This window comes from Eumetopias jubatus, unplaced genomic scaffold (genome assembly GCF_037043125.1).
Source record: "Eumetopias jubatus isolate StellerSeaLion01/CBP00866 unplaced genomic scaffold, mEumJub1_p1.0 scaffold_17, whole genome shotgun sequence".
Classification (NCBI taxonomy): domain Eukaryota; kingdom Metazoa; phylum Chordata; class Mammalia; order Carnivora; family Otariidae; genus Eumetopias; species Eumetopias jubatus.
Window position 1 is genome coordinate 81,744,375 of NW_028274823.1, and position 25,772 is coordinate 81,770,146.

Genomic DNA, 25,772 nt, shown 5'->3' on the forward strand with positions numbered 1-25,772 from the left:
CAGCTTTTAAATGTGCTTTTGCAATGGGGGGGCCCAACTCCAGTGTACCCTGGGTTTACCAGGGATTCAGAAATGTCAGGTGAACTAGTGGGGCCACCTGGGGGAGGGCAGTAAACTCAGCCCTGGCACAAAGCTTAGCTCCAGGGGCAGCAATGGGTCTTCGTGCAGCCCGGTGACAGAGATTTTGTCCCACGGCTGCACAACTGTGGACAGTTGGAGGACAGGGGTTGGAAGAAAGGCAATCGGGCCCAAGAGCTGCTTCACCACAGAGCTCAGGCAGCGAGGATTCGCTGGCTGGCCCGCCGTGACCTGCTTAAGTTGCGGGCAATAAATCTGAAAGCTGCGCCAAGCCTCAGTTTCCCCACAGCACCTACCTCACGGGATGGTGGGTCGATATTAAAAGGCCCCCAAGTGTCACTCTGCAGGAGTGTGGTGAGGAAGTCACACAATAGAACGTTCCACAGCAGTGAGAACGGACAAATTATGGTGACACACAAGAAGGACGGGCCTCCCAAACACAGCGCGGCAGGAGGCCAGACACGAAAGGAGTGCGTGCGGTCCAAGGGCAGAGATCGGGAGCTCCAGCACAGGCAAAGCAACATCATCTGTGGTGTTGGCAGACGGGGCGGACATCCGGGGTGGCTGGCCGGTCACCCCGTGAGCTCGGCCTGTCGCGATTGCTCGTCAGCCCCCGCCGGGGGACTGGAAAACACCAGTGGGCCGGGGGGACAGCCTGAGGGATGTGGCCTGCCTCTGGAACTGCAAACCCCTCCGTGGATGACGACACGGTCCACGTGTAACCCCACACCCCGTGGCCGCTCTCACACGCGCAGAGGGAAAGATGCTCTGGCGGCAATCACCCGGCTTGTCAAGTCGAGTCAAAGCCTGGGGTCCTGGGGGGCACGACTAGGATTTGTTTTTAACGGGAGTAACCTGACAGGCTTCATCGATCGTGCATTCAAATAATGGCACAACTCGATTCTGCTGCATTTTGCGAACCACGTGCGTTGGTACAATGGGACGAGAAATGGATCCAAAAATGGCTACGCGGGCTGTGTATCAATTCCCTGCTTTTCTGCTTCTGTGTCGTATGTGCAGGATGTTGCATCTGAGGAAGTGGAAGAGGCTCAGAGCAGCTCTTAGGGAGACTGGTTCCCCGAAACTTGTGTTTAAACCTTCGTGAATCCACGAGGACAAAATATTTCCGATGGCAAGCTTGCAGGATCATCGTGCAGCACCTTTGCACAAGTCCTGCGAATTCACACCACAGAGCTCTGCTGGGTTCTCGTGGGCCGACGGAAACGTGCGGAGGGTAAAGCAAATTCCCCCAGACACGCAGAAGGCCCCGCCTTGTTGGCACAGGAGAGGCTACATGATTAGGAATACTGTGTTCTCGCCTCGGGAGTATGGGGAGAACAGACTGCATCACTGGGCTTAGCAGCCTCCTTCCCTCGAGCCCCACTCCCCCGGGGTGAGGAAGAGAGGTTTCCAGAAGCCTCGGCTTGACTGTGAGCACAGTGGGCTGGCCCAGCCCCACCTCTGCCTCGCAATCTGACCATGCTTGTCTTCTAGGTCCCTCCTCCTTCTCCTGAGGACATGCACAGCCCTCCTCTTGCCTGCCGAGAGGGAGCCCTGCAGAGCCCCCCCCCCCCCCCCCCGCCAACCCCATCCCACCCCTCAGCTCTGCGCATCTTCTAGCACCAACACCATCAGCAACAGCCTCACCCGACGGGCCGGCCTGATGTGGATGGCAGCACAATCGTTCTTCACCCCTTCATGCTTGCTTTCAGTGTTTCATTTCTTTTGCAAACGTCTTTTTAGGTGCCATGCTTTGTAACTTTCCTCGAATACAAATATCCTGCGTGATTATCCAGCATATGCTTTCCATCTTAAGGACCTCATCAGCAAGTTCTGGCCCCAGGATGGAGAACAATCCCCACTAAGTGAAGGTGGTTTTGCAGCCCTAGGAAATCCTTTCGCAGGACATCATAAAGATGCCTTGTTCGAATGCTGGTGATTAACTGTGCCCAAAACACAAGGGTCTTCTTGGTTCAACTGGAAAAATCAGCCTCAAGGCCGAGCTGACGGGATTCTGTGTACCTTCCTCACAAGCTGTCCCTTTGTTGAGTTGTGTGGGCAAGACCTGGGGACAGGGTGGGGCGTTACGCTTTGCTCCTCTGTAGACCCACAGAAACGAGCTGCCCCAGCAAACCCTAAGCAAACAGAGATCTTTAACGGAAGATCCTGTATCAAAATGGAAACCTGGATCAGATGCCCAAGGTTTAGTTTCTGCTTCTTTTCTCCCGCCCCTCCCGAGCCTTCCTCCCTCCCTCCCCCCCCCTCTTTTCTTTCTTTTCTCTCTCTCTCTTTTCTTTCTTCCTTTTCTTTTTTTCTTTCATATTGGGCATGTGTTGAACCTGGATAAAGACATAAACTTGAATTTCTTTGAATTGATGCGATAGAAATGTAATTTAAAAAGCATGGCGTGTTTAATGACTTCTCTTAGTGCAATCAGTTCTATATTTTCCTTCCCTTTAAGGCGGAGTTTTGCTGCCCCTGCAATTTGGTTGTAAAATGCCTTCAAAAATGCTAGGGTCTACAGAGGTAAATGTCAGAAGTCTCTTTTCCGTGTTAGCCCGATGCTCTTTGTATCATCCCCTGGTCTTTTCGCTTCCGTTTTTTAATTGTGTAAATTATCCTCAAAAGCCTACCTGTGTTAGTCATTTACCTCGCTATACTTCAAAATACTACATGTCCACTTTTCACAATAGCCTGCAACTGGAAAACAACCCAAATGTCCACCAACTTGCAAATACGCACGTGCTACATCCAACACAATGTAATACTATTCGGCCATAAAAAAGAACGAGTGACACCTGCTACAACACAGATGGACCTCGGAAACGTTTTACGAAGTGAAGGAAGCTATACAGAAAACACCACAGATTATATGATTCCAGTTCTAGCAAACATGCAGAAAAGGAAAATATTTGGAGGTGGAAAGTAGACTGTTGGTTCTTGGGACTCAGGGTGAGAACAGGAGTGGCACAAGGAATCTTTTGGGTGTGACGGACATGTTCTAAAATCAGATGGTAATAATGAGTGCACAACTCGGTTAAGTTTCCTAGGAACCTCTGAATTGTACATCATTGAATCCTTAAATCGGATGAGTTTGATAATATGTAGATTATGCTTCAAGAAAGCTGTATTCAAGGACGTCCTTCCACATGTTCATTGTTTGATGACAACGCTGAGTTAGCCTATTTCATTCACTCAGAATCTCTTCCAATTCTTGTAGTGGCTCCAAAATACACAATTTTTGTTGGTGACTAAGACTACACACAATAATTCATCTTGACTCTAACATTTATCCTAAGTGCAAAACATCGCCTGTTTGATAGTGTCTTTATTTTGATGAGACTGTGGGGAGCGTGGTCTCAAGGATTTCAAAGCCAGGGCTGGGCTATACAATGCCCCTGAATGTGAAGCTGAGGCTCTAAGAAATGTGTGGGTAAATCAATTGTGGTATGTTCACACAATGGAATAGTATACAGTAGGCTTTCTCCACCTTGGCACTATGGATTTTTTGTCATGGGGGACTGTCCCATGCATTTTGGGATGGTTAGCAGCGACCTTCCCCCTATTCCCAGTTGTAACAACCAGATAATGTCTCCAGACATTGTCAACGCCCTAATGCTCACTCATCCCTGGTTGAGAATCACTGTGACACAGCACTGAGAATGGAAAATTCCAGCCACACACAAACAGAATGCATGATCCTCACAAATGTAACTTGGCGCACAAGAAGCCAGACATAGAAGAATACATCATATACAATTCCATGTATATAAAGTTCAAAACCAAGCAAAACTAATCCCCTGGTGACCTTAGGAGAGAGAATCAGTGACTGGAAGGAGCTTCTGGAAATTGGTTAGCATCTGTTTCTCAGTCTAGGTGCTGGTTACACAGGTGTGTTTATGAAAATCCACTGGGCAGTACAGGTAAAAATTTATATATTTTTCTGTATGTATATTACCCTTCCATAAGGTTTAAAAATATGGACCATTGCTGCTGGAGCAGAATACAGGGCATTCAGGGCAACTCAGGAGGGGCACGGAGCCGACTAACAGGGTGCTAACGCATTCCTCCACCGTGACTCCTTCTGGCCCACTCCGAACCGCAAGACAGAAATCCAGTGTATTCCACTGATGAATGACAGCTTGTTCCCGGGGTACTTTGTTATCCAGGTGCCAAAACCAAGAAAGCCACCACCCCCCACCCACTCCTGCCCATTTTCAATTCAGACTTGCATAGCACAGGTCTAAAATTAATTTCAGTGTGAAACTGAGCTGCATGAGACCAAAGGAAGGCTCACTCTACTGCTAAAGAAATGAGTGGGTCTAATTCCCAAATCTGAGAGTACCACACGTGCCCAAGGAGGCGACTACTGCTGTTTGCTATACTAGTGAAGAATGGCTTGTGCTGGTTCATTCATGCTCTCTCTCTCAGCTGGGGCTTTTCCAGACCAATGACGTGCCCTGCAGAGAGTGGACCAGAGCCAAGGGTGGAGTTTGTGGCCATAATGACCTTGATCTAAGCACAACTGGGTGACATCGGACCCACGCTTACTAATACGACCAATGAGTTCACTCTCTACGCAACTTAGCTTCTGAAAGCCTCAAAGTATCAGGAGTTACTAATAGCCTTCAAACCTCATATGTGTATATGCGTGTCCAAGTGTACAAATAAGTAAGAGATAAATAATTCCCCGTGGGTCTCTTATGTCTCTGCACATCATGTGAGCGGGGTGCTAACTAATGTTTATTCCAGACCATCTTTTCAAGGATGTTTGTAGAGGGAATCGCCTTGGATTATAGAGAGCATCTCCATCCAGAGCAAAGGGCCAGCCTGCCTATTGCCAATTATTAAAAGGTTCAGGTTCCCTGAGCTTAGAGTTCCTCTCCTGTAATGTAACTCACTGCTTGTGCATGTATCCATCAAGATGCATCCATGTCACTCACCCCCATGGGAGAGGGGGCAAGAGAAACCAACATACATACTAATGTTCCTAACGCTTACTATGCTACGAGTAATAAAGTCCTTTGTCCCTAACCCACGGGTCTTATGTTTTCTGCCTTGAAACTATGACAACCTAACTCATTAGGTGGCAAGTGGGATAAAATTACAGGTCTTAACTACATAACAAACTGGTACTGAGTATGTACAAATACAATCTTTCCATGGATTGATACTTAGCTTGTTTTCAACTCTTTATTACAAAATGCTGCCAAGAATATCACTGCACATATATTATCTTTCCCATTTGCAAGATCTCTCTGGAAAAAAGTTCTAGAATTTGACTTCCTAGCTCAAAAAATATGCTCTATTTTAATTCTGACAGGTATTTCCAAACATCTCTACGATAACTGTAGCAGTATACACCTCTACTAGCAACGTATGAGAACGCTTGTTTCCTCATATTCTTGCCAACCCATGTCGCCTTCAGTTTTTACCTATGCCAAGCTGATAGGTGAAAAATTAAATCTCATACTTTTACTTTGTATTTCCCCTAATGAATGAGATCGAGTGCCTTTTCATATGTTTGAGAGCCATCTGTATTTCTTTTTCTGTGAATTGCATATTCTTTCACCACATTTTTTTCTGTTGATCGCTGATTTTTCTTTTTGGTAGGAGTGCTATCTATATATTGGAAAACAGCCCTACGTCTCTTACGAGTTACAAATTCCCCCCACCCTGGCTGTTATCTTTTGACTTTGTTTTAATTAAAAAAAAAAAAAGTTGGCATATAATTTTAAAAATGGTTTTATATTGACCTGTATTTGTACGTGTGTGTGTGTGTGTGTGTGTGCGCGCGTGTGCGTGTTTGTGATGATCTGAGTTTGCGTCATGCTTAGAAAGGTCTTCCAGGTTATGAGACTATAATAGATCCATGTTTTCTTCTTGTAGCTTTATGATTTTATTCTCTTATGCTTAAATCTTCGCTTCACCAAATCATTTCTTTTCAAAATAAGTTCTCAAAACATACATTAAAATGTTATCTTTATTCATAAGGCTAAGTATAGCTAAATAAAATGATTATTATCTCAACTTTGTGATCACATGTTTTTTTTATCTCCATCCTTGGCAGGCAGACCTGGAATCAATCAGCCTTAGATATAGATTGGTTCTAGGTATAGTCCACATGGAGGCAATGACATAAACCTTATAGAGCTAATGTTGTTTTCCTATAAAGAGATAGCAGATAGGCCTCTAGTCGTAACTTGATAAAGAGGTTCTACTCTACAAAATCTTGAAATTATATCACCTATGAAAATGAAGATGGTCCAAAAGAGGCACAAAGAGCTTTCTTGAGGAAATTCACTTGGCATCTCTCCCTGCTGGTTCTGCACAGGCTGGTGAGGCAGCCTGGAGCATTCCCTATTCTTATTTACCCTGCTTCTAAGATGTCAAGCCATTTCTTTTTTTTTTAAGGAAGCTCTACGCCAACGTGGAGCTTGAATTCATGACCCTGAGATCAAGAGTCGTATGCTCCACCAACTGAGCCAGCCAGGTGCCCCTGTTCTCTGCCATTTTTGATCCCAAGGTCTCCCGAGCCACTATAGGTGAAATTTGGTTTTCCTCCTGATGGTTGTATAGGAGAATGAGAGTAAAAGGATAATTTTTAATTTCTTTTATGCTTAATATATGTGGGCACATAGTTTTCAAACCAGTTGCAACCAAATTTACTTCAAAATAAGACAGAAGGAAAGGTGCCATCCTAAAGAAACCAACTGGAAAACACAAAGCCTACCATTAACTTAAGAACTGCCATGAGCGTGAGTCATCTAATCTCTTTAAGCCTAAATATCTGTATTAAATGTCTACTTGTTCTTTTATGTACTGCATTAAGAATGAATAATCTCTGGGAAGTTAAGTGCTGGATACGGCAACTTATTAATTTTTAAACCTAATGAGATAAGTAAAGTTGATCAAAAACTCATAACCATGCAATATGTGCCCTCCTTAAACCTAATGAGATAAAGTTGATCAAAAACCCATAACCATGCAATACGTGCCCTCCTTAATACCTATCACCTGGGTGTTATACACAAACGATAAATCATAGAACACTACTACATCAAAAACTAATGATGTACTGTATGGTGACTAACATAATAAAATTAAGTTAAATGTTTTTAAAAACCCCATAACCAGAAAAACGGAGGCAAGAAAAGTCACAACGGGGGGGAAAAGGCTTGGTTATAAATTAATTTGATTCAGTCTAAATAATCTTAAGTGCTAGGCACGAAATACATAAAGGGATGGCATTTCTGCCCAGGAGGCACTTCCACATTTCCCCCAGAAATGCTAAATTTACACCAACAACTCACAAAGCAAAGGCATTTTTGGAGAGCTCTTCTAATGTGGGTTCCAGATACTCAAATCTATCAAATGTGACAAAGGAATTCTTTTAGATTTGTTCCCATCAGAACATACTAGGTTCAACAGTGAGGACTGGAAACTTACATTATCAAGAATCACAAGCCACTTACACAAACGGGCCACCTTCTCGATTGTGATAGGAGAATGGGGCACATCTCCAAGGCTAAATAGTCACCACAGCCAAGAACAGCTGACTAAAAGAATGCTCTCCAGGTTTTTCCAGAAAGTTGTCTGCTCATTAGGTAATGGCAAAACAGGACAAGCCTGGCAAGCTTTTAAACATTCCAGTTGCAATATTTAATTTTAAACATTCCGTGAGGAATGCAGCAATCACAGAAGTCTGCCTTAGCTGGGAAATGGCCTAACATTTCTGGGGAAAAAAAAAAAAATCCAAAAAGGGCAAGTAGCATCCCAAAGTGGAGAAAACCAGCTTACTGGTTAGCTGGCAGTCCTCGGACACATTGCAATGGTTCACACCTGTACAGGGAAGAAATCAGGCTAGACCATGGTTCTCTAGCCAGGAAGAACTGAGGAAACTTCTAGCTGGCTTTTAAAGAAACCAACACAGACCAATTCGATCCGATTCTCTGGGAGTGGGGTCCAGTCAATATTTTGTGAGGCTTAGCAGGATTGAAAAATTCTGGACAAGACAGATAGTCCCTAAGCTCCCACTCAGGTCTCACACAATTAAGGGAAGCATGCAGAACCCGTGTAATGAATGGAACACAAGACGCGTAAAACACAGACAAGTGGGGGCGTGCCTGGGTGGCCTAGTCGGTTAAGCAACTGCCTTTGGCTCAGGTCATGATCCCGGGGTCCTGGGATTGAGCCCCACATCGGGCTCCCTGCTCAGTGGGGAGTCTGCTTCTCCCTCTCCCCCTGCTTGTGCTCTCTGTCTCTCTCTGTGTCAATTAAGTAAATAAAATCTTTAAAATAAAACAAAACACAGGCAAGTATGCAGAGAATTCTAACCAGGGATTTTTAACACCTAGATATTAGCAGAGAACAATATTCTCAATGACACTTGGCTTCCCTGTACATGAACAATAAATATTCTTGATTAATCAAAACAACAACAGAACCATTCGAGGCACAGAACCACATGAAAGGTATCAGGCCATTAACCTCTGGTGGTGGTTGTTCTTTTTATCCAATTCCAAACTTATGAAATGCATCCACGTCAAGCTCTGAAAATGCAGAGACTCAAATCTCTTTACTACGAACTACAAATCAGAGTGTGAAAGTGGTAGGTTTTTCATTTCTCACTAGAAAATATGAAGAGTTGATGTGGCAAAAGCCAAGAGGATTTCCATATAAGGACATGTACACTCCTTGTTTTATGGAAGAAAGGGGTGACACTGAATGATGACAGCCAGAATCAATGCTCCAAGAGGGCACCATAGGTCGAGTCCTTTAAGTGATCCATTTGAATGGGGCCTTAAAAAATTAAACAAAATCTGGGATGCCTGGGTGGCTCAGTGGGTTGAGCGTTGGACTCTAGATTTCAGCTCAGGTCACGATCTCAGGGTCGTGGGATAGAACTCTAGCGGGCACCGCACTCAGGGCAGAGTCTGCTTGAGATGCTCTCTTTCCTTCTCCCTCTGACCCTCCCTGCCACCCACCCCCCACCCTGCTCGCTCTTAAAAAAAAAAAAAATTTCCCCATCCTTGTTCACAACTGTTCTGAGTTCTCTGGATTCTAGATGAAGAACCTCTGATCTGTGTCTTCATCCATCCTAAAGTGGCTTTAAGCCTCCAGGAAAGGTAGAACGAGACCACAGGGCACCCACTGAGCATTTCAGGTGTTTAAGGCCCTGCAGACACAGAGCCCTGGACTGTCACACAAAAATGGGGAGAAGGTGAAGGGCTCTCTGAGGTGGGACCATAAGGAAAACTCTGTGATCTTCTGGAACTAAAATACAAATGTGTCTTGTTTTTAATTTAATATTTTCTGCATGGTTCCTTAAAAAATGTATAGTGACTTGTAAGGTACATAAAGCATAGCAAAATCTCATGATTCAGAAATGGATGAGAAAGAGACAACGGTGTAGGGACATAAAGTGTCACAGCACCGAGCTTGAAGCTAGAGCCAAACCATGGACAGTGGGCCGCAAATTCACGTCCGAGTTCAATGGCAGGCGTGTTGAGGGGGAATATCCGGATGGTCACACAGTTCCCAGTTTCCAAAGAGTTATGCCAAAAACAAAACAAAACAAACACAAAGAAACAAGCAAACACCTCAGAAAAACAGAACCCTTCTGGTACTAAGACCAGATGGAAATTTCTCCCATGGCTCTCTGTAAGGAGAATATCATGTGTCGTAATAAATGAACAATAACCTCCCCTGCTCAGCGGGGAGCTTGCTTCTCCCTCTGCCCCTCCCCCTTCTCATGCTTGCTCTTTTTCTCTCTGAAATAAATAAAATCTTTATAAGAAAAAAAAAAGGGTCAGAGAGTAAATATTTTCAACTTTATAGGCCATGGGGTCTATTGCAAATAGTCATCTCCCTCGAAAGCAGTCACGGACAATGTGTAGACAAATGGGCACTGCCCAGTTACAATAAAGCTTTATTTATAGACACAGGAATTTGAATTTCATGTATTTTTCACACGTCATGAAATTGAATTCCTCCTTTGTTTTACCCAACCATTTAAGGAAATGTGTAACCACTGTTCTCGGCTTACAGGCCATACCAAAACAGGCAGGGGGCTGGATCTGGGGCCACCGGGACGTAATCTTCTGACTCTTCCCCCACCGGGTCAAGCCTCCCCCCAGAGATCTCAACTCATACCCATCTCTTTCCTCAAGCTTCTGTCTCTATCAACTTTTTTAGATAATTACCATTTCCACATGGTATAGGCAACTATCCACAAAGCCAACCAGGATGGTACCATGAAGAGACATAGCTTCAGGAGTTTTATGTTCCATGGAAATAAGACCATAATCCAGGATGAATAAGCAGTGGAGAAATGGTTTAGTTTCCAGGTCCCCTTATTAAAATAAACATACGCACACGCGAGCACGTGCGCATGCACACAGTGGCAACATTTGAATGTACAACTTTCTCTATTTCAAGGATCACGTGTTAGTCTTTTAGAGACATATAAAAACACATGTAATTAGCTGAATCACTTAATGCATGTGTTGGGACACTTACGGCACTAGGTCTCTCAATGGGAATGAGGCCACATAGTGTCTCATGACACACAATTGGTGGGTGCAATCTCAGGAAGAAACCCTTCATTCAAGGATCACTCAGATGCCCCTGAGCTTCCCCGTGTGTGGGGACAAAATGAGGTACTAGGGATCTTGGGAAATTGGGCTTGTCGCTACTCTTCCACCGGCTCACAAGAAGGCCCCATCTCTTTACTGTCCTCACCTATGATTTGTAATACCTGTAACTACCCATTCTGGAGAGTGGCTAGATCACTGGTAAGAATTTACGGGGAAGCTAGGACGAGCGTGATGAAAGAAAAAGGTTGTGCATTACCCAGAGGAGCCCCGCTAGAGTTCAGGGAGGTGACAATCCCCCTCATGGAAACACAGCACACAGCAAATTGTGTCTCCCCCAAACATGGAACTGCATCCAGAAGATGCCCTAAACCACACAGTTGTAGGGTCTGATGCAGGTCTGAGACGCCCTTCTGAACACTGGCCCCATAATCGGTCCACTGTAGGCTGTGTTTTGTCACCCTCTGTATTTTTTTTTTTAAGATTTTATTTATTTGAGAGAGAGAGAGAGAATGAGAGAGAGAGAGCATGAGAGGGAAGAGGGTCAGAGGGAGAAGCAGACTCCCCACTGAGCAGGAAGCCCGATGCGGGACTCAAACCCGGGACTCCAGGATCATGACCTGAGCCGAAGGCAGTCGCTTAACCAACTGAGCCACCCAGGCGCCCCACCCTCTGTATTTTTTGATACTTTCACAATCAGTTCTGGTAAGGAGCTGTGCATAGGAATATGGGTCCTCTGAATCATGAAAGATTAAAATTCTGTGCTGAGCTGTGGAAATGCTGGCAAAGCCTCTAGCACATCCAGAGAACAGGCGTGGAGCTTGTGGGGCTTTGGGAACGGGGAGGTGATGAATGCCTGTCTGTGCAGTGCGCACATAATGAACAAGGCAAGATCTAGAGTTACATGTAAGTCACTGCAATGATTTCTAAGGACACTTCTTCTTGAGTGCGTGCATTCACCCGCTAGAACACTGAAGCTTTGTGTTGTTAAAGCGAGATGCTGGGTTTCATTCCAAACACCACTGTTCCCAAAACTGGCCAAAGAGCCTCATCCAAACTAAAATTTATTGCCTTTTAACGGCATTTGCTAAAATCCACATCTTCTACAGATTATACCACATTCCAGAAAGCCACGGAGGAAAAAAGTCAATCTCAAGGCAACTACATCATCTTTTTAGTTTCTTCCCTGCCTTCATCTGCATCCACAAAGACAACATTTAAAGGTAGCTTTAAATCAGAATAATCATCTTCATGCTGATTGTCTTCGCATCCATTATATCCACTACGTTAATGAAGGAAAGAAAAAGAATGATTGAAAACAACATTCATGCTTCGGAGGCAGACTCTTCCAGCGCTGTATCGGAAGGCAAGGTATTTGACCTCTGTAAGCCTTAGGGTTCTGGACTACAGACCATGGCTGAGAACATCAGGCACCTCATTGGTTACTGTGAGCTAAGACACTGTGGAAAGTCCCTGAATAAGTACTTGTCCCTTCCTGTCTGTTTAGGGAACCCAGCTGGGTCAACAAGATATCCTTCCAAGCCCTGAGGGAGATTTACACTGTAATCAAAAATTGGTATCATAGTGTGCTGTTTAAAAGGCTTGTTAAAACACAGACTCGGGGTGTCTGGGTGAAGCATCTGCCTTCGGCTCAGGTCGTGATCTCAGGGTCCTGGGATCGAGCTCCGCTCCCCTGCTCAGTGGGATCAAGCCCTGCAGCGGGCTCCCTGCTCAGCGGGGAGTCTGCTTCTCCCTCTCCCTCTGCTGCTCCCTTCACTTGTGCTTTCATTCTCAAATAAATAAAATCTTTAAAAAAAAAAGGTAGACTCAATTACTGAAAAAAAAATGGAAGAAACCAGGTATTCCTGATGACCCAGATTTTTCCATTCATTAAAGTGGCTGACTGTGCAGATACAACTCATCTTTTGGACAAAACCACGTATCCAACATGTCTGGCATGGTGAAGACATGGTTTCTCGTAACTGAGTTTCTATACTGTCACCACACTACTCTCTTCGTTGAAATAACATAACCCCATCTCCAGTAGAGGACTGCACTCTCACCCCCAGAATTACATCCTTCAGTACTGCTCCCTCCTCCATGCTAATGCCACCACTCCCCAAAATGTGTCTTCCAAACATCATGGAAGGTGTCTTTTACAATCTCACAGTCTTTACAAGCTCCTCCTTGGTCCCTAGGGAAATCCAAGCCATCTCCATCTGGCTGCCAACATCCGTAAGCCTTGACCTCCATTTGGGTCAAATTTGTATTGTATGAAAAATGCATGGGTGGCCTGGTCTCCTTCTATCGTCTACAAATCACACTTACTACTTGGCTTGAGTATTAGCAGTTTTAGTGGAAACAAATCATCCTGTCTGTGTTTGCTGAATACTCACGTAGCGGTAAGGCTGAGCAATAAAAACTATTACCCATACTTGTTGGGTCTGAAAACAAAGAAAATGCATTTTCCAATTATTCACCTTCTGTCACCAGAAAGCGGGGGGGGGGGGGGGGGGGAGTGTGTGAAGGTAAACATACATTTGCTATCGTGTGCCATTTCCTCTTTTTTTTTTTTCTGAAGTGCTGGAGAATAGCCCTAAATAGAATTCATTATTGGGACGCCTGGGTGGCTCAGTCAAGCGTCTGACTCGGTATCAGCTCAGGTCATGATCTCAGGACAGTGAGATCGAGTCCTGCCTTGAGCTCGGCGCTGGGCGCGCAGTCTGCTTGAGACTTTGTGTCTCCCACTCCCTCTGCCCCCCACCCTGCTTGCACACGCTCTCTCAAAAAAAAAAAAAAAAACAAAAACAAAAAAACAAAGAACTCGTTCCTATTATCTCGACATATTAGCACTAGGCAGCTGCCAAAGTATTTTACAAATGAAGCAGTTTTAGTTACCTAATCCGGCTGTGCTTGCTACTTGGTGTTTAAGTCTCCTTCCCTCTAAGAAATAAACAACTTATTAACCACAGAGGAGCTAAGATTTTAGCTTCTCCTGTGAGTAACTCTCTAAAGACTTCTTTCATTTAAATGAGTTCCCTTCTATTTGTTCATAAGCTTGCTTCATGAGATGATGAGCCCTAAATGAGCCAATGTACAGGAACCCCCTGGAACAGTGCCTGCCACATACCTGCTCACTGCTGGAGATAAACAAGTCACAACACAGTAGGAATTTTATAAGAAAACATGCTCTAAAAATCAAAACTCCTGATAAATATGCAAATCCCTCAGGTGGAATTCTAATGTCAACGTTTTAGGAGCTCTCTTCTTACTCACATGGCTAATGTCAATACAATGGATGACTATAAAAATTTTTATTTTTTAGTAACTTCTTAAAGCATTATTGTATTATTGACCCCACGGCCCAAGAGCTGTAATTACTCATATAATTTTGGAACGGACCCTCTCTATTAGGACTCTGCGATCTAGGTACATTTATTATTGTTATAATAGACTTTAGGGAACTTCATGAACTTAGGATAAATGGAGCTGGATGGATTTTGAGGCTAAGATGGAAATTCCGAGAACTACAAGAACTGAGGTTTTAGTGTGTAACTGACAAGGTCCTACTTCTACCAAATATAATTTTATCTACATTACACACCATGTAATCACTGGCATCTTTTTTTTTTTTTGATAAAATGATTAAACCATTTGACAAGGCTTAAGGAAGAGTGAGTGAGGTTGAGGGAGTAGGTTGAATTTGCTAAAGAGAAATGGGCTGGCCAATCAAAAAGTAATTCAAAATGGTAAACTTACATTTTGCGAACACTGCTCTTGGGTCTGTATTTTCTATCTCCAGAAGATCAAAACAAAACACTAGAGCTAAATCAGGGTGTAATCATGACTCATTGATAATCAGCTTGGGAGTGCTTTTTTAATCTATGGCAAATACTTCCCAGTGAATAAAAGAAGAAACAAAGCTGTAGAAAGAAATGGGTAGGGCCTCCTTCAAAGGGCATGTGATAAAGACAGAAGTGGTAGGGGTGCAGTGAGGGGACCAGAGTTCCAACTTCATGGTAGGATCACCAACCAGCTGGCCAGGAAGATGGCCCTGGGCCTTGGAAAGCTCTGAAAAGCTGTGTATCGATCGCAATTACACAGGGCTTATAAAGATGAGCTCTTAATTTTTCTTCCAGAGATTAAAATGCTAGGGTTCTTCTAAAGTAGGAACAGCCTGGTTAAGCATCTGTCTCTTGATCTCGGTTCAGGTCTCGAGCTCACAGTCATGAGTTCAAGCCACACCCTGAGCTCCACACTGGCTCTGGAGCCTACTTAAAAAATAAATAAATAAAAATAAAGAACAACCTGAATTAAATAATTTAAAATTCTGGGATGCCTGGGTTGCTTAGTCAGTTAAGGGTCTGCCTTCAGCTCAGGTCATGATCCTGGAGTCTTGGGATCGAGTCCCGCATCGGGCTCCCTGCTCGGCAGAGAGCCTGCTTCTTCTCCCTCTGCCTGCCCCTCTGCCTACTTGTGCGCTCTCTCTCTCTCTCTCTCTCTCCGACAAATAAGTAAATATAATCTTTAAAATTGTAGCTCAGTAGAGAAAAGGATTTTAAAATTATATGAGAAGTCAGTGGGGAATTTTGTGGATTTGGGCCCAGGGCGCTGTAGTACTTACTGACTGGGCAGAAGGTTGAAAGAATATAAAGGTTGTGGGTGGGGTGTTACAATTAGAAAAAGTAAATGCTATGTTTAGAAAAGACTTAATGACAGAGTTTGAATGGACTAAAAAACTGTAATTAGGAAATACAAGGCTTTAGTAGCTCTAGTTAATTACGGCAAGCCCAGACCCTGGGCGGGTTATTCAGTAAACACTTGTTGAGTGAATGGAGTACAGGATGTGAGGACTTGACAGGAACTAAAAAGGGAAAAGGTTTTAGAGACCTTAAGGAAAACAAAGTAGTGGACAGCGGGACCAGGAGTGGAGGACCAAAAAGTGAATTCAGGTTTGTTTGTTTGTTTTTTTTCAAGATTTTATTTATTTATTCATGAGAGACAGAGGGAGAGAAAGAGAAGCAGAGGGAGAAGCAGGCTTCCCGCGGAGCAGGGAGCCCGAGGCGGGACTCGATCCCAGGACCCTGGGATCATGACCTGAGCCGATGCCTTACCATCCGAGCCACCCCGGCGCCCCAGGTTTTTAACAGTAGGAAATACACGAAAATAAAAATCATCGCCAATGGATGCCTGGGTGGTTCAGTTGGTTAAGCGAATGCCTTCAGCTCAGGTCATGATCTTGATGATCCCGGGATCGAGTCCCACATCTGGCTCCCTGTTCTGCAGGGAGTCGGCTTCTCCCTCTGGCCCTCTCCCCTCTCATGCTATTTTTTTCTCTCTCTCTCTCAAATAAATAAATCCTTAAAAATTAAACAAATAAATAAATAAAAATCATTGCCAATATCTTGGGTTGCTGATTTTGCTAGAAATTGGGAAGGCATGAATTTTCCATAAATAAATGATGATTGGGGAGGGAGTTGATGAATGAGGTTATGGGGATAACATCTCAGACTTCAATGTAGGTGATTTAGGTCTCTTAACTAAAGTCTGCAAATGATTTTCAAAGCACAAACCTAGCATACGTTAAAAGAAAAAAAAGAATTGTAATATTAGTAGATGGGCTATAGACGCTTGGTGGATAAATGTCAGTATTTTTCATAACAAAACATGTAAGGCAGTTAACTAGATATTTAAAGCAAATCTTAACCTGGCATAGAAATGATCACCTTTAATGATGTAGAATTTGATATAGTATATTTATGCAATTTTTAGAAAAGCTTTATAACAGGTCACAGGCTATACAGTTTTATTGCCAAAAGTTAATTATCTGGTGCTAGCCAGACTGAGTTCGCCATGTTTATGTTGCAGTCATATTTTCTCAATACCAGTTATAGCAAAATCAACTTCCAGAGTAAATCTGAAATGCAGAAAGAGCTGCAAAAGGTTTTAAAGGAAGTCACCTCAGCCAACTGATAGAAGTCACCATGTGTTATCAGAGGAGAGTTACAGTTCAAGTTTTAGAGACAGTGGTTCCTTACGGAGAGAAAAAATTAGTTCCATCTTGTTCACCAATTTATGCTAAGCTGAAAAAAATATTTGGCGACCGAAAAGGCAGAAAAGAGGAACAAGAAGACCAAAGCTGTACAAATCCAATGTTATTGTTAATTGACCTTGCTGGAAATTTTTATTTCATATTTACTGAAGGCCAAGGGCGCTGACACACCAGTGTGAGTCTGAGAAAGGGTGTGGTGTCCTGTGCCTGGTGCTGGGCTCGCAGAGAGAGGGGCCTAGTAGCTTTGGGGACTCTGAAAGCAGGGGGCCCCGGGCGTGCCTGTGATCCTGGATGGACCCCAGAGGAGAGGAGGCATAGACAGACTCCAGCAGCCCCCAGAGCTCCTCAAAGTGCCGGCATGGTCACACCAGGGCAGGAGTCTGGTTCCCACACTCCTGGGAGTGGCGGAGAGTGTCAGGATCTTAGCCCCAGAACTGTGCTGGGGCAGCCGTGACCTCCGGGTACCCAAGGAACAGGACATGGAGAAGTGAGAAGGGGCCTTTCAGACCAGAATGCACTTGAACTGGACCAACACTAAGGATGAGACGGATGGTGCACATCTGAAAGGATGCCCACCCAGACAAGGTAAGCAGCCCCACCCCGACATTAGTACTTTGTAGGGAAAAAGGATTAAATTAAATTAAATATTTCTGACTAGCAATCTGATTTAAGTTTTTAAAGCACTTCTTTTTAAAGTGCTCCCTGTATAACAACGGTAACAAGTAGGGAAGGTAAAGGTTTGATATGAAATGTTAATGATACCCAGGAATCAAGAAGAGACAGATGTGGTGAGTGCTGTGAATTGTGTAAGACTGATGAATCACAGACCTGTACCCTTGAAACAAATAACACATAAGCAAAAAAAAAAAAAAAAAAAAAGGCAGAGATTTTTGTTTCCAGCAGTGATGGTCTAGGTTGTATACATTTCCTTCCATGCAAACAAGTAAGGAATTCAAGTTACAATATAACATAATCTAATTAGAAACACCAAAAGCTGACAAGAGAAAAAGAAACTACCAGGTTAAAATCTGCAAGGAAGTAGGGACCTAAGAGGTAAGCAAGCAGGGAGGCACTTCTCGCCTGATAGGAGCAGGTGTGAACAATTTCGATAGCCTCACGGGGAGCTGAAAGAGAAATCGAAGCCCAGAACATACCCACGTGGGAAGAATAAAAAAGCCCATGTCAAGTTAAGCTGAAGCTCGTAAGAGTCATCCCCCACACAAAAGAGTGCATCCAAATAAACCCACCTCCCACACGGACAGACTGCAAGGACAATTTGCCTTGGCATTGAAAAGTATTCCTAGGGGGAGGCAGGGTGGGTGTGAGAACTTGTCTGCAAGAGCTGGCCCTTGTGTGCAAAACTGCAACTCAAATTCACATCACCTGGGTTGTCTAAAACACTTTAAGTGGTAAATTTAGGTCAAAGTGGTCCCAGACTAGGGGTGCCACCAGACACGCGGCAGAAACAAAAGCAAATTCTACCCCTAAAAAAAAGCCATTCATCCTAAGCCTCAAAGAACTCCTGCAAGTCATTTTTCAGTGGTAATGACAAATACCCAGGCAAAAATAAGCAAGCACACAAGAGCAGACAGATGAAAAAGGAGAAGGGGAAATCTCAGAAAAATCTAGATCCTACAAGCACATTCATCCTTTAATGAATTCTGTGGCCATTTGTGCAACCTAGTGTGTACGAGGGTCTGTGCCAGGTTGCTGGGCATGGGTGTCATCTCAGCTGTTGTGTGAACAATTCACCAAGACTAAGCGGTGCCCGTGACTATTTACTGATAGATTTCAAGATAAACAGCCGTCTTCTAGAGGACTGATATCGACATTATTGATTCCTCTCCAGGTCCCCATTCCCTGGAAGTCCCATGTTCAAGTTTGGCCTGATGATCCCCTAAGCAAACCACAGAGTCTGGTGCATGGACAGAAACGTGATGAAAGACAAAGCTAACTACCTCAGAGTGAACTGCACTTACCTTTAACTGTAAAAGTCCACACAGATGAGTCTGGGATAATAACATGAACTGGACAAAGACTAATTTTAAGGCAGATCTGGAAACAGTTGAAGGCACAGGAAGGGTGGAGAGAAGTTAGTCCAATAGTGACATAGGCATAGAAGCCCTTTCTTTCTTGGCCAAGGTTGGTGGCAAGATCTTGCTGATATCTGGGTTACTCTGGTGTGTCCAAACTCACGACCAGCCTGGCTCTTCTATCCAGCTTTTCACAATGAGGGTTCATATCATCACTTCTATTCTTCTGCATCTGTTTGCTCTTATTAAATATTCCGGTGGTTCTTATTTACCCGGCTTTCAGAATGGTATGACCCGTGCTTTCTGCTCCTTGTTTGATGAACCGTTTTACACTACAGCGTAGTGTAGTAACAACAGCTACCACATTCAAAGGACTTACTCGGGGCCTGGAACTGTGCGAGATACTTTTTTTAGGAGTTACTGACTCCTCACAACATTGTAAGGGCTCCCTTACCTCCATTTTACAGATGGGTACAATGCACCACAGAGGTTACATCCTGAAACAGATACCGCAGGAGCAAGAGCATGAGCTTGGAAGTCGGACAGACCTGCATCCAAATCCTGAGCTGCTCCTGGCATTCTCCTCCCCTAGAGACGAGGCTCAGTTTGGTGGGGCGCAGGCCACCGTGCGGATGAAATGAAATACAGTGTGGCCTCTAAGTAGTGCTGGTCTCTCCTTCCTTCCAATGGATACTCGTCTGAAAATTCATGTCTTGCCTTAGGGAGGCAAACCTTCAAATAGTTTCCAAAGTAGCTAACGTTGGAAAAATAATGTGGTGTTGTACACAAAATAATAAAAGGCAAATAATCTCTTATATTTATGGATCGCTTTAAGGTTCCAATACTCCTTCACTCCTTCCCAACTGGCTTGTTTGATCCTTTGGAAAATATTTTACTATCTCAGTTGTCTTTTTTTAGATTGGTTGTCTGTCTCTGGGACATAATAACATTGTCTGAACATAACATTGCCTTGAAAAAATACTAATCCAGGAAATGATGCAAGAAGAAAGAATCAGGCCTTTCTTTGCCTTTCTTTCTAGTCCTCTGGAAGCTGACTGCCTCCTTCCTTCTCCTGGGTGTGTGTGAGTGTAGGTGGGATGCTGGTGGCCAGAGTTGGAGGTAAGTCAAGGGAGGGAGAGATGGATGTGACACATGGCTGTCTTTGCTTTTCACGGTAAGGATGCCTAGCACGGAAGGAATGTGCTACCTTCCCTTATAAAAGAACATTTCATTTTCTTCTCAAGCTCGTGAGAAAAATCATCCTATAGTCTCCCATCCAGAAAGTGTGGCAAAAAAAAAATCCTGGGAAAGATGTATTCATCCCGCCCAGTAGGGGCGCGACAAATATTTGCAGTTACTGCAGAGACTGTGGTGTACATTGACCATCCTCTGTGGACAATGCAGAAAATAATGTAATGATTCCTGTGAGTCTCTGAAAAAGGCCACCCAGCCTCACTTCTAGGATAGCTTCCTAGATCAGTAAGACCCACTCCTCAAATAATGATTGTCTCTGAGGCCACACGTGTGGACCTATTTTGTCGTGGACCGCCAAGGTTTCAGAATACACGTGGAGTTACCATTTAAAGCTTGGGAGATTTCAGATGCATTTAAAGCTGGCTTGCTTTACCCAGTTGCCTCTATCTGACCCTTCTGGAATTTGTGCTGGTGCGTGGATTATAATCATGTTGGCTAAATAAAAGTTCAGAGGTCCTGCTAGCTTTTTCAGGTGTTAATTTAATCCTACACAGAACACACGCACACCCCAAACAAAAAAATGTAAGGTTTAAAATGTGTAAATAGAAAAAGCAAAGCCTCTGGCCCTCAAATTTCTCACTGTCTCTGACTGCACAGGGCCCGCGATCAGTTTGTAACCCCCTGATCTCAGACCTTCCTCACTGCCGGGCGCCTGCTGACTGGGGGCCTGAAGGGGAAGACCACCTGTCCCTTCATTACTAATGCTTGACAAAGCTCCCTATAAGAACTGGGAAGGAATTCTTGAAGCAGGCGGAGAAGAACTAAAACCCCACTGATTTGCAAAGCCATCAAGTGCCACAGCAGCTTGTCACGTGAAGGATACCATTTAGAATTTTACAGAAGTTAATCAAATTAGATAGGAATAAAACACAGATGATTTTCACTTAACAATATTTTTAACAATCTTACAATACTGAGAGTCTCCCCACTTGAAAATCGCTCTTCTATAAAAGGCAGATGAAGTTGATGCCACCTTCGTCCTGGACCTTCCTGGCGGTCCAGTGTGGTCCCCTGAAACCACAGAGCACCCACCGCCTTTCCCTTGCTGCTCAAGCCCACACCTGCAGTCCCTGCCTTAGCCCCCCCTTCAGGCTCCTCCCCCCAATTCCTGGTTTGCCATCTCTCCTCCCAGCCGGCCAGGACTACACCTCAAAGACAGTTCAGTAATAAGCATTACATAATAATAGTAATAAACATGTACTGAGCACCTACTATGTGCCAAGTTCAAGTCTAATTCTATGAGAGGGGTCAACCCTTTCAGTAACCAGCATAAACAACCTGAGGCTTGCAGTGTGGTAAAGTCGAACCATCAGCAGTCAGGCTGCCGGCTGGGATCTGAGCGGGGCTTGCAGACCACCTCCGGTGTGGACCAAATGCTGTCTGCAAGGCTCCTCCCACGTGGAGTCAATGATTACTGCTGCCATTTTTTAGGATGCAAAATTAGTGGGAGCCCCTATTCGGGGCACCTGGGTGGCTCAGTCGGTTAAGCAACCGACTCTTGACCTCAGCTCAGGTCTTGATCTCAGGGTCGTGACTTGAGCCCCTCCTTGGGCTCACGTTGGGCGTGGAGACTGCTTAAAAAAAAATACCCCTATTGCTGAGAAAGGAACTTTTCTTTGACAATCTCTCTATCTCCCATAAATGGGCTAGCCCAGATTACTTCTGGATTAAACTGCGCCTCCTCAAAACAGCCGGCTCATCTTAACCCACCAAGCCGAGGAGCCCCGGGAGGACCCCGAGGTGCCGCCCGCTGCCAGCAGGGAGCTGCTGAACAAGGGGGAGGGCTAAGGGCTGCCGGCGGGGGCAACTGCTGTTCCCTCCACGAAGTCTGTCATTAACGTTCCCTTGGAGGGGGTGGCATGGACAAAAGCCAGGGAGTGCCGCCGACGTGCGCCCAGACCCGGCGGAACCGGCCTCGGCTCTCGGCCACCCACTCGAGCGGCGCGGAGATCACACGGAGGGAAAGGCGGGTCCGGGGAAGCTCTTGGGGAAGAGAGGAAATTTCCCGTCCCTGACCCCCCCCCCCCGCCCCCGGCCCGGCCGGGACCCGCCTTGCGCGCTCCGGAGCTCCCTCACGGGCGTGGCGACCCCGAGCGGCGCAGGTTCCCCGGGGCGCCGGCGGAGAGGGGCTGCCCCGCGAGGGCTGCCCCGGGGTCCCCCCTCCCCGCTCCCCCTCCTCCTTCCCCCCCCTCCCGGCGCCGGAGCCTCCGCGCCCGGCTGCTCGCCCGCTCCCTGGGAGGGGGACGCGGTGCCCGGGAGCGGCGGCGGGGTGGGGGCGGGCGGCCCGCAGCCTACCGTCTTCTGCTTCTTGATCCCCGACATGCTGGCGGACTGGACGCTGAGCGGCGGACACTCGGAGCTCGACTCCCGGGAGCGGAGGTGCGGGCACTCTGGAAGCGCGGCGGCTGCTGGGGCCCGACTCCCGGGAAGGAGGTATAAAAAGGCTCCCGCAGACACGTCGCACTTCCCTTGACCGGCCCCCTCCTCCCACTCCTCCCCCGCCGCGCTCCTCTCCGCCCCGTCGGCTCCGCCAGCAGCGCCCAGCCCCAGGGACCCGGCCACCGCCCGGGCGGCTCCCGGCCCGGCCCCCTACACGCCCGAGCGGCCGCGCCCGCCCCAGGCGGGGGTCGAGGTGGCCCTCCCCGTGCCGGCGCGCCCCCGCCTCCCTCCCCACCCCGCGCCTCTTCCAGGAAGGATCCCGGCCTCCGGGACGGGCCTGTGGGCAGGGTCCTCAGGGTGCACCGACGGCCCGCTCGCCTTCGCGGGCAACCACGGCGGGGGTTCAGGTTATTGACCCCGCGTCCGCACCGGGTTGTGCGCTCCTCCCGCGCCCCCGCGTCCCCGCGAAGGCATCAGGGCCTACTTTCTCCCCATCTTACTAACGAAGCAACTGAGGCTTTCAGACTTTTCCCAAGTTATGTTCTAAGTGAGGGGCCTCAAACCCAGGCTTTCCACACCAGCGTCATCCCGTGGGATGACAAAATAAGGGGCCAGCTGCTCGCCTGCGCGTCCTGAGCCAGGCCTGGTGCTAAAGGGATCGCTCCTTTCAGTTGGCGGTATTTTCTGCCTGTTACAGGTGGGTCCGCTGAGGCCCTGCTGCAACTCACGAAGTCAAGTAAGCCAGGGCAGCCCCGGAAGATGGCCGGGGTAGGCCGGCGACTTTTCTCAGTTCACTCCCCACCCCCAAGTATTCCTATAGTGCTTCTGTTGTTCAGCAACTAAGATGGGCCCTTCGGAGAAAGAGCAGAGGGGAGGCCCAACTCGCTTCTGGCCCAAACCCTAGGAGACCGGGGTTTTATCGGAAGACAGCATGAGGCCACTCTCTTAACCCAAAAGTCTGGGGGGACCAGAGGTGTAAGGGGAGGGAAGCTGTAATTAGTGACAAGCACTTTGAGGGCAGTCCCTGGGTCTGACCCCTCTTTGTACCTTAACTCCTTGCGTAATGCCACAAACAGATCAATGGGACAGTGCTTTCTGAAAAACAGTCATTAAGATGCACAAGCGCCACACACGGCTTGGCCAACTGTGGTCTTCCTTCTCTGGAAGGAAGGGGCTGCGGAAGTTATTTCTTCTGAGGAGGTCAAGGGTGGAATTTTTGTTTCAGACCTAACTGGACTTCTGGAAGACTGCAGGCCTTCCAGACAGACACCTGAAGATCTGGCTCTTCATTACTTCTCCATGGGAAGGGGGGAAAGAAAATCTTCAGGAGTCAAAAAAACTTAAAAGGCAGCCTTACCTGTTTGTACAGTCTTGAAATGTCAGTATATGCATTTTCTTACTCAGTTTGAGTAAGGTGTCACCACTCCCTTCAGCTGTGAGCAGCTAGAGGGCAAATACTGGATTTGAGTTTCTGTTCTGAACACACACACTTTGAATTTACGTGGTTTGAACAGTAACATCCGTTCTTATTTCATTGGAAAAATCCTCTTGAATCCGTTCCAACCATATCTTGCACCCTGCCAGATGCAAGCAAAAAGGTAAATTAAGTGTGGACGGAGAAATAGCAATTTGTGTGATTGCTGTTTTTTCACATGGCCTCTAAAAGAGTTGTGTTTCTGAAACGGAAGGAAGTGGAAGGCAAGTCTCTAAGGGTTACTTCCTGGAAAAGGAAGAGATGAGTGTTTAGACCTGGGGGAGGTCTCGAGATCCTTTGTTGTCCACTCGCCCGGTCCCCGTATTTCACGGAGGGGCAATGTGGAACTGGTACCCAGAGGAGAGATGGAACGGGACCCTTGACCTTCAACACCAGCTGGAGGCAGAGGTGAGCCTCAAGCCCGGGTCAGAGGCTCCCTCCACACCCTGGCACCTGAATCACTCCACCTCTTGGTCAGCTATTTCAAGATGCCACGAAAACTGTACATAGGACTATTTATCTCATTTTAGATTAATTAATTCTCAAGTAGTACTTTGGAACAGATGTGCTTCACTACTTCTCTGGAAGCAATTCTTATGAAGTAGGAGGCCTCGACTCCCCTGGACCCAGGCTGTCTTAATACATACCACAGGCCATCAGTTCTGCTGCAATTCAGCAGGGCGACTCGCTCAAAAGCAAACTAATCATTCTTGTTTACTTTCACAGGTTGTGTGTGTATGTGTGTGTGTGTGTGTGTGTGTGTTTTCTTTTAAAGACAATGTCTTGAACTCTTTTTCGTCTCACTACCATCTTGGTCCTAGAAGATGACATTCCTTTGAATGAGCAACTAGTAGCTTAATTTTTGGAGTCTGATTCCAGCCCATCAGAGCTGAAAGAAGGAAGAGGGAGGAAGGGTTGAAGTCTGTCCATTCATATGGACACAACTGTAAATTTCTCAGTAGTGCTCCCTCCAAGCCCCCTGCTATAAAGCACCGTGAGCCATACACTGTACCAATTTGTAATCCTTACACTAATTTGCACGAGGGGCTCTTTTTCTTCTTCCTATTTACTTTTCCTTCTTCCAGAACTGGCTGGGCTTGATAATTAACTTAATGAGGTGGCGGTTACTACTTGTTCCTTTTATTGTTTAGAAAAGATGGAATCAGTGAGCTCCCACAAATAAACAAAGGAAACACATATACAAAGAACACCAGTGTTGGTGAGATCTTTATGCCATAGGTTCTCCAACACACTTTAGGGGGGCTTATCACAGTTTAGGGGATCTAGCTTGGAGACAAGCTCCCCAGGATGGCCATTCCCAAAGAATGCAGCTACATTGCCCCCTAGTGGCTATAATAAATAACAAAAGACCTTATTGTTGAAACACCCTGACCCCCTGAACCAAAAATAAGTTCAGGAGTTCCCTTGAGTCAAGAAGCCCTTAGAGAAAGTCCTCTAAAGGATCCAAACACTCTTCCTAAGCACAGGTACTCCCAAGAGAAGCAAGATGTGATCCCTGTGTTCAAGAAACTCACAGTCAAGTGAGGGAGACAAACTGCCTCCCACCTCCAAACCAATCACTTCAGTACAATCCTTGACGGGGCAGGTAAAAATCTAATCTAATCGTTAATCTTCGATGCACAGCTGAAGGGTTCTATTGTGGTGTGGGTAGGCTGATAGGAGTTCCAAAAAACACTCTCATTAGGCATCTTCAGCAATTTCCAGTTGGGGATTCTGTATGGTACATTTAAAAATTCCGTGCCCTTAAGCAATGTGAAAGGCGATCCTTTCAAGATTTCTGCATGCCCATTCCATCCTCGGTCTGTTGCCTGCACCTGAGTCAACAGTACAACTTCAGAGACACTTATCTTTCCAAAGTATCCATTGTTCTCATAAAAAACACTACT

At 45.9% G+C, this 25,772-nt stretch overlaps 1 protein-coding gene across 1 annotated transcript in view; it reads right to left on the reverse strand.

Moving 5' to 3' along the window:
- The window catches only part of PAPSS2 (3'-phosphoadenosine 5'-phosphosulfate synthase 2), a 66,398-nt gene extending 43,968 nt beyond the window's left edge, over nt 1-22,430 (reverse strand). Inside the window, exon 1 of the mRNA XM_028104645.2 lies at nt 22,308-22,430. Within this exon, the coding sequence (XP_027960446.2) occupies nt 22,308-22,334 (27 nt within the window). The 5' untranslated portion in view covers nt 22,335-22,430. The remainder of the gene's footprint in view (nt 1-22,307) is intronic.
- Nucleotides 22,431-25,772: the final 3,342 nt, after the last annotated feature.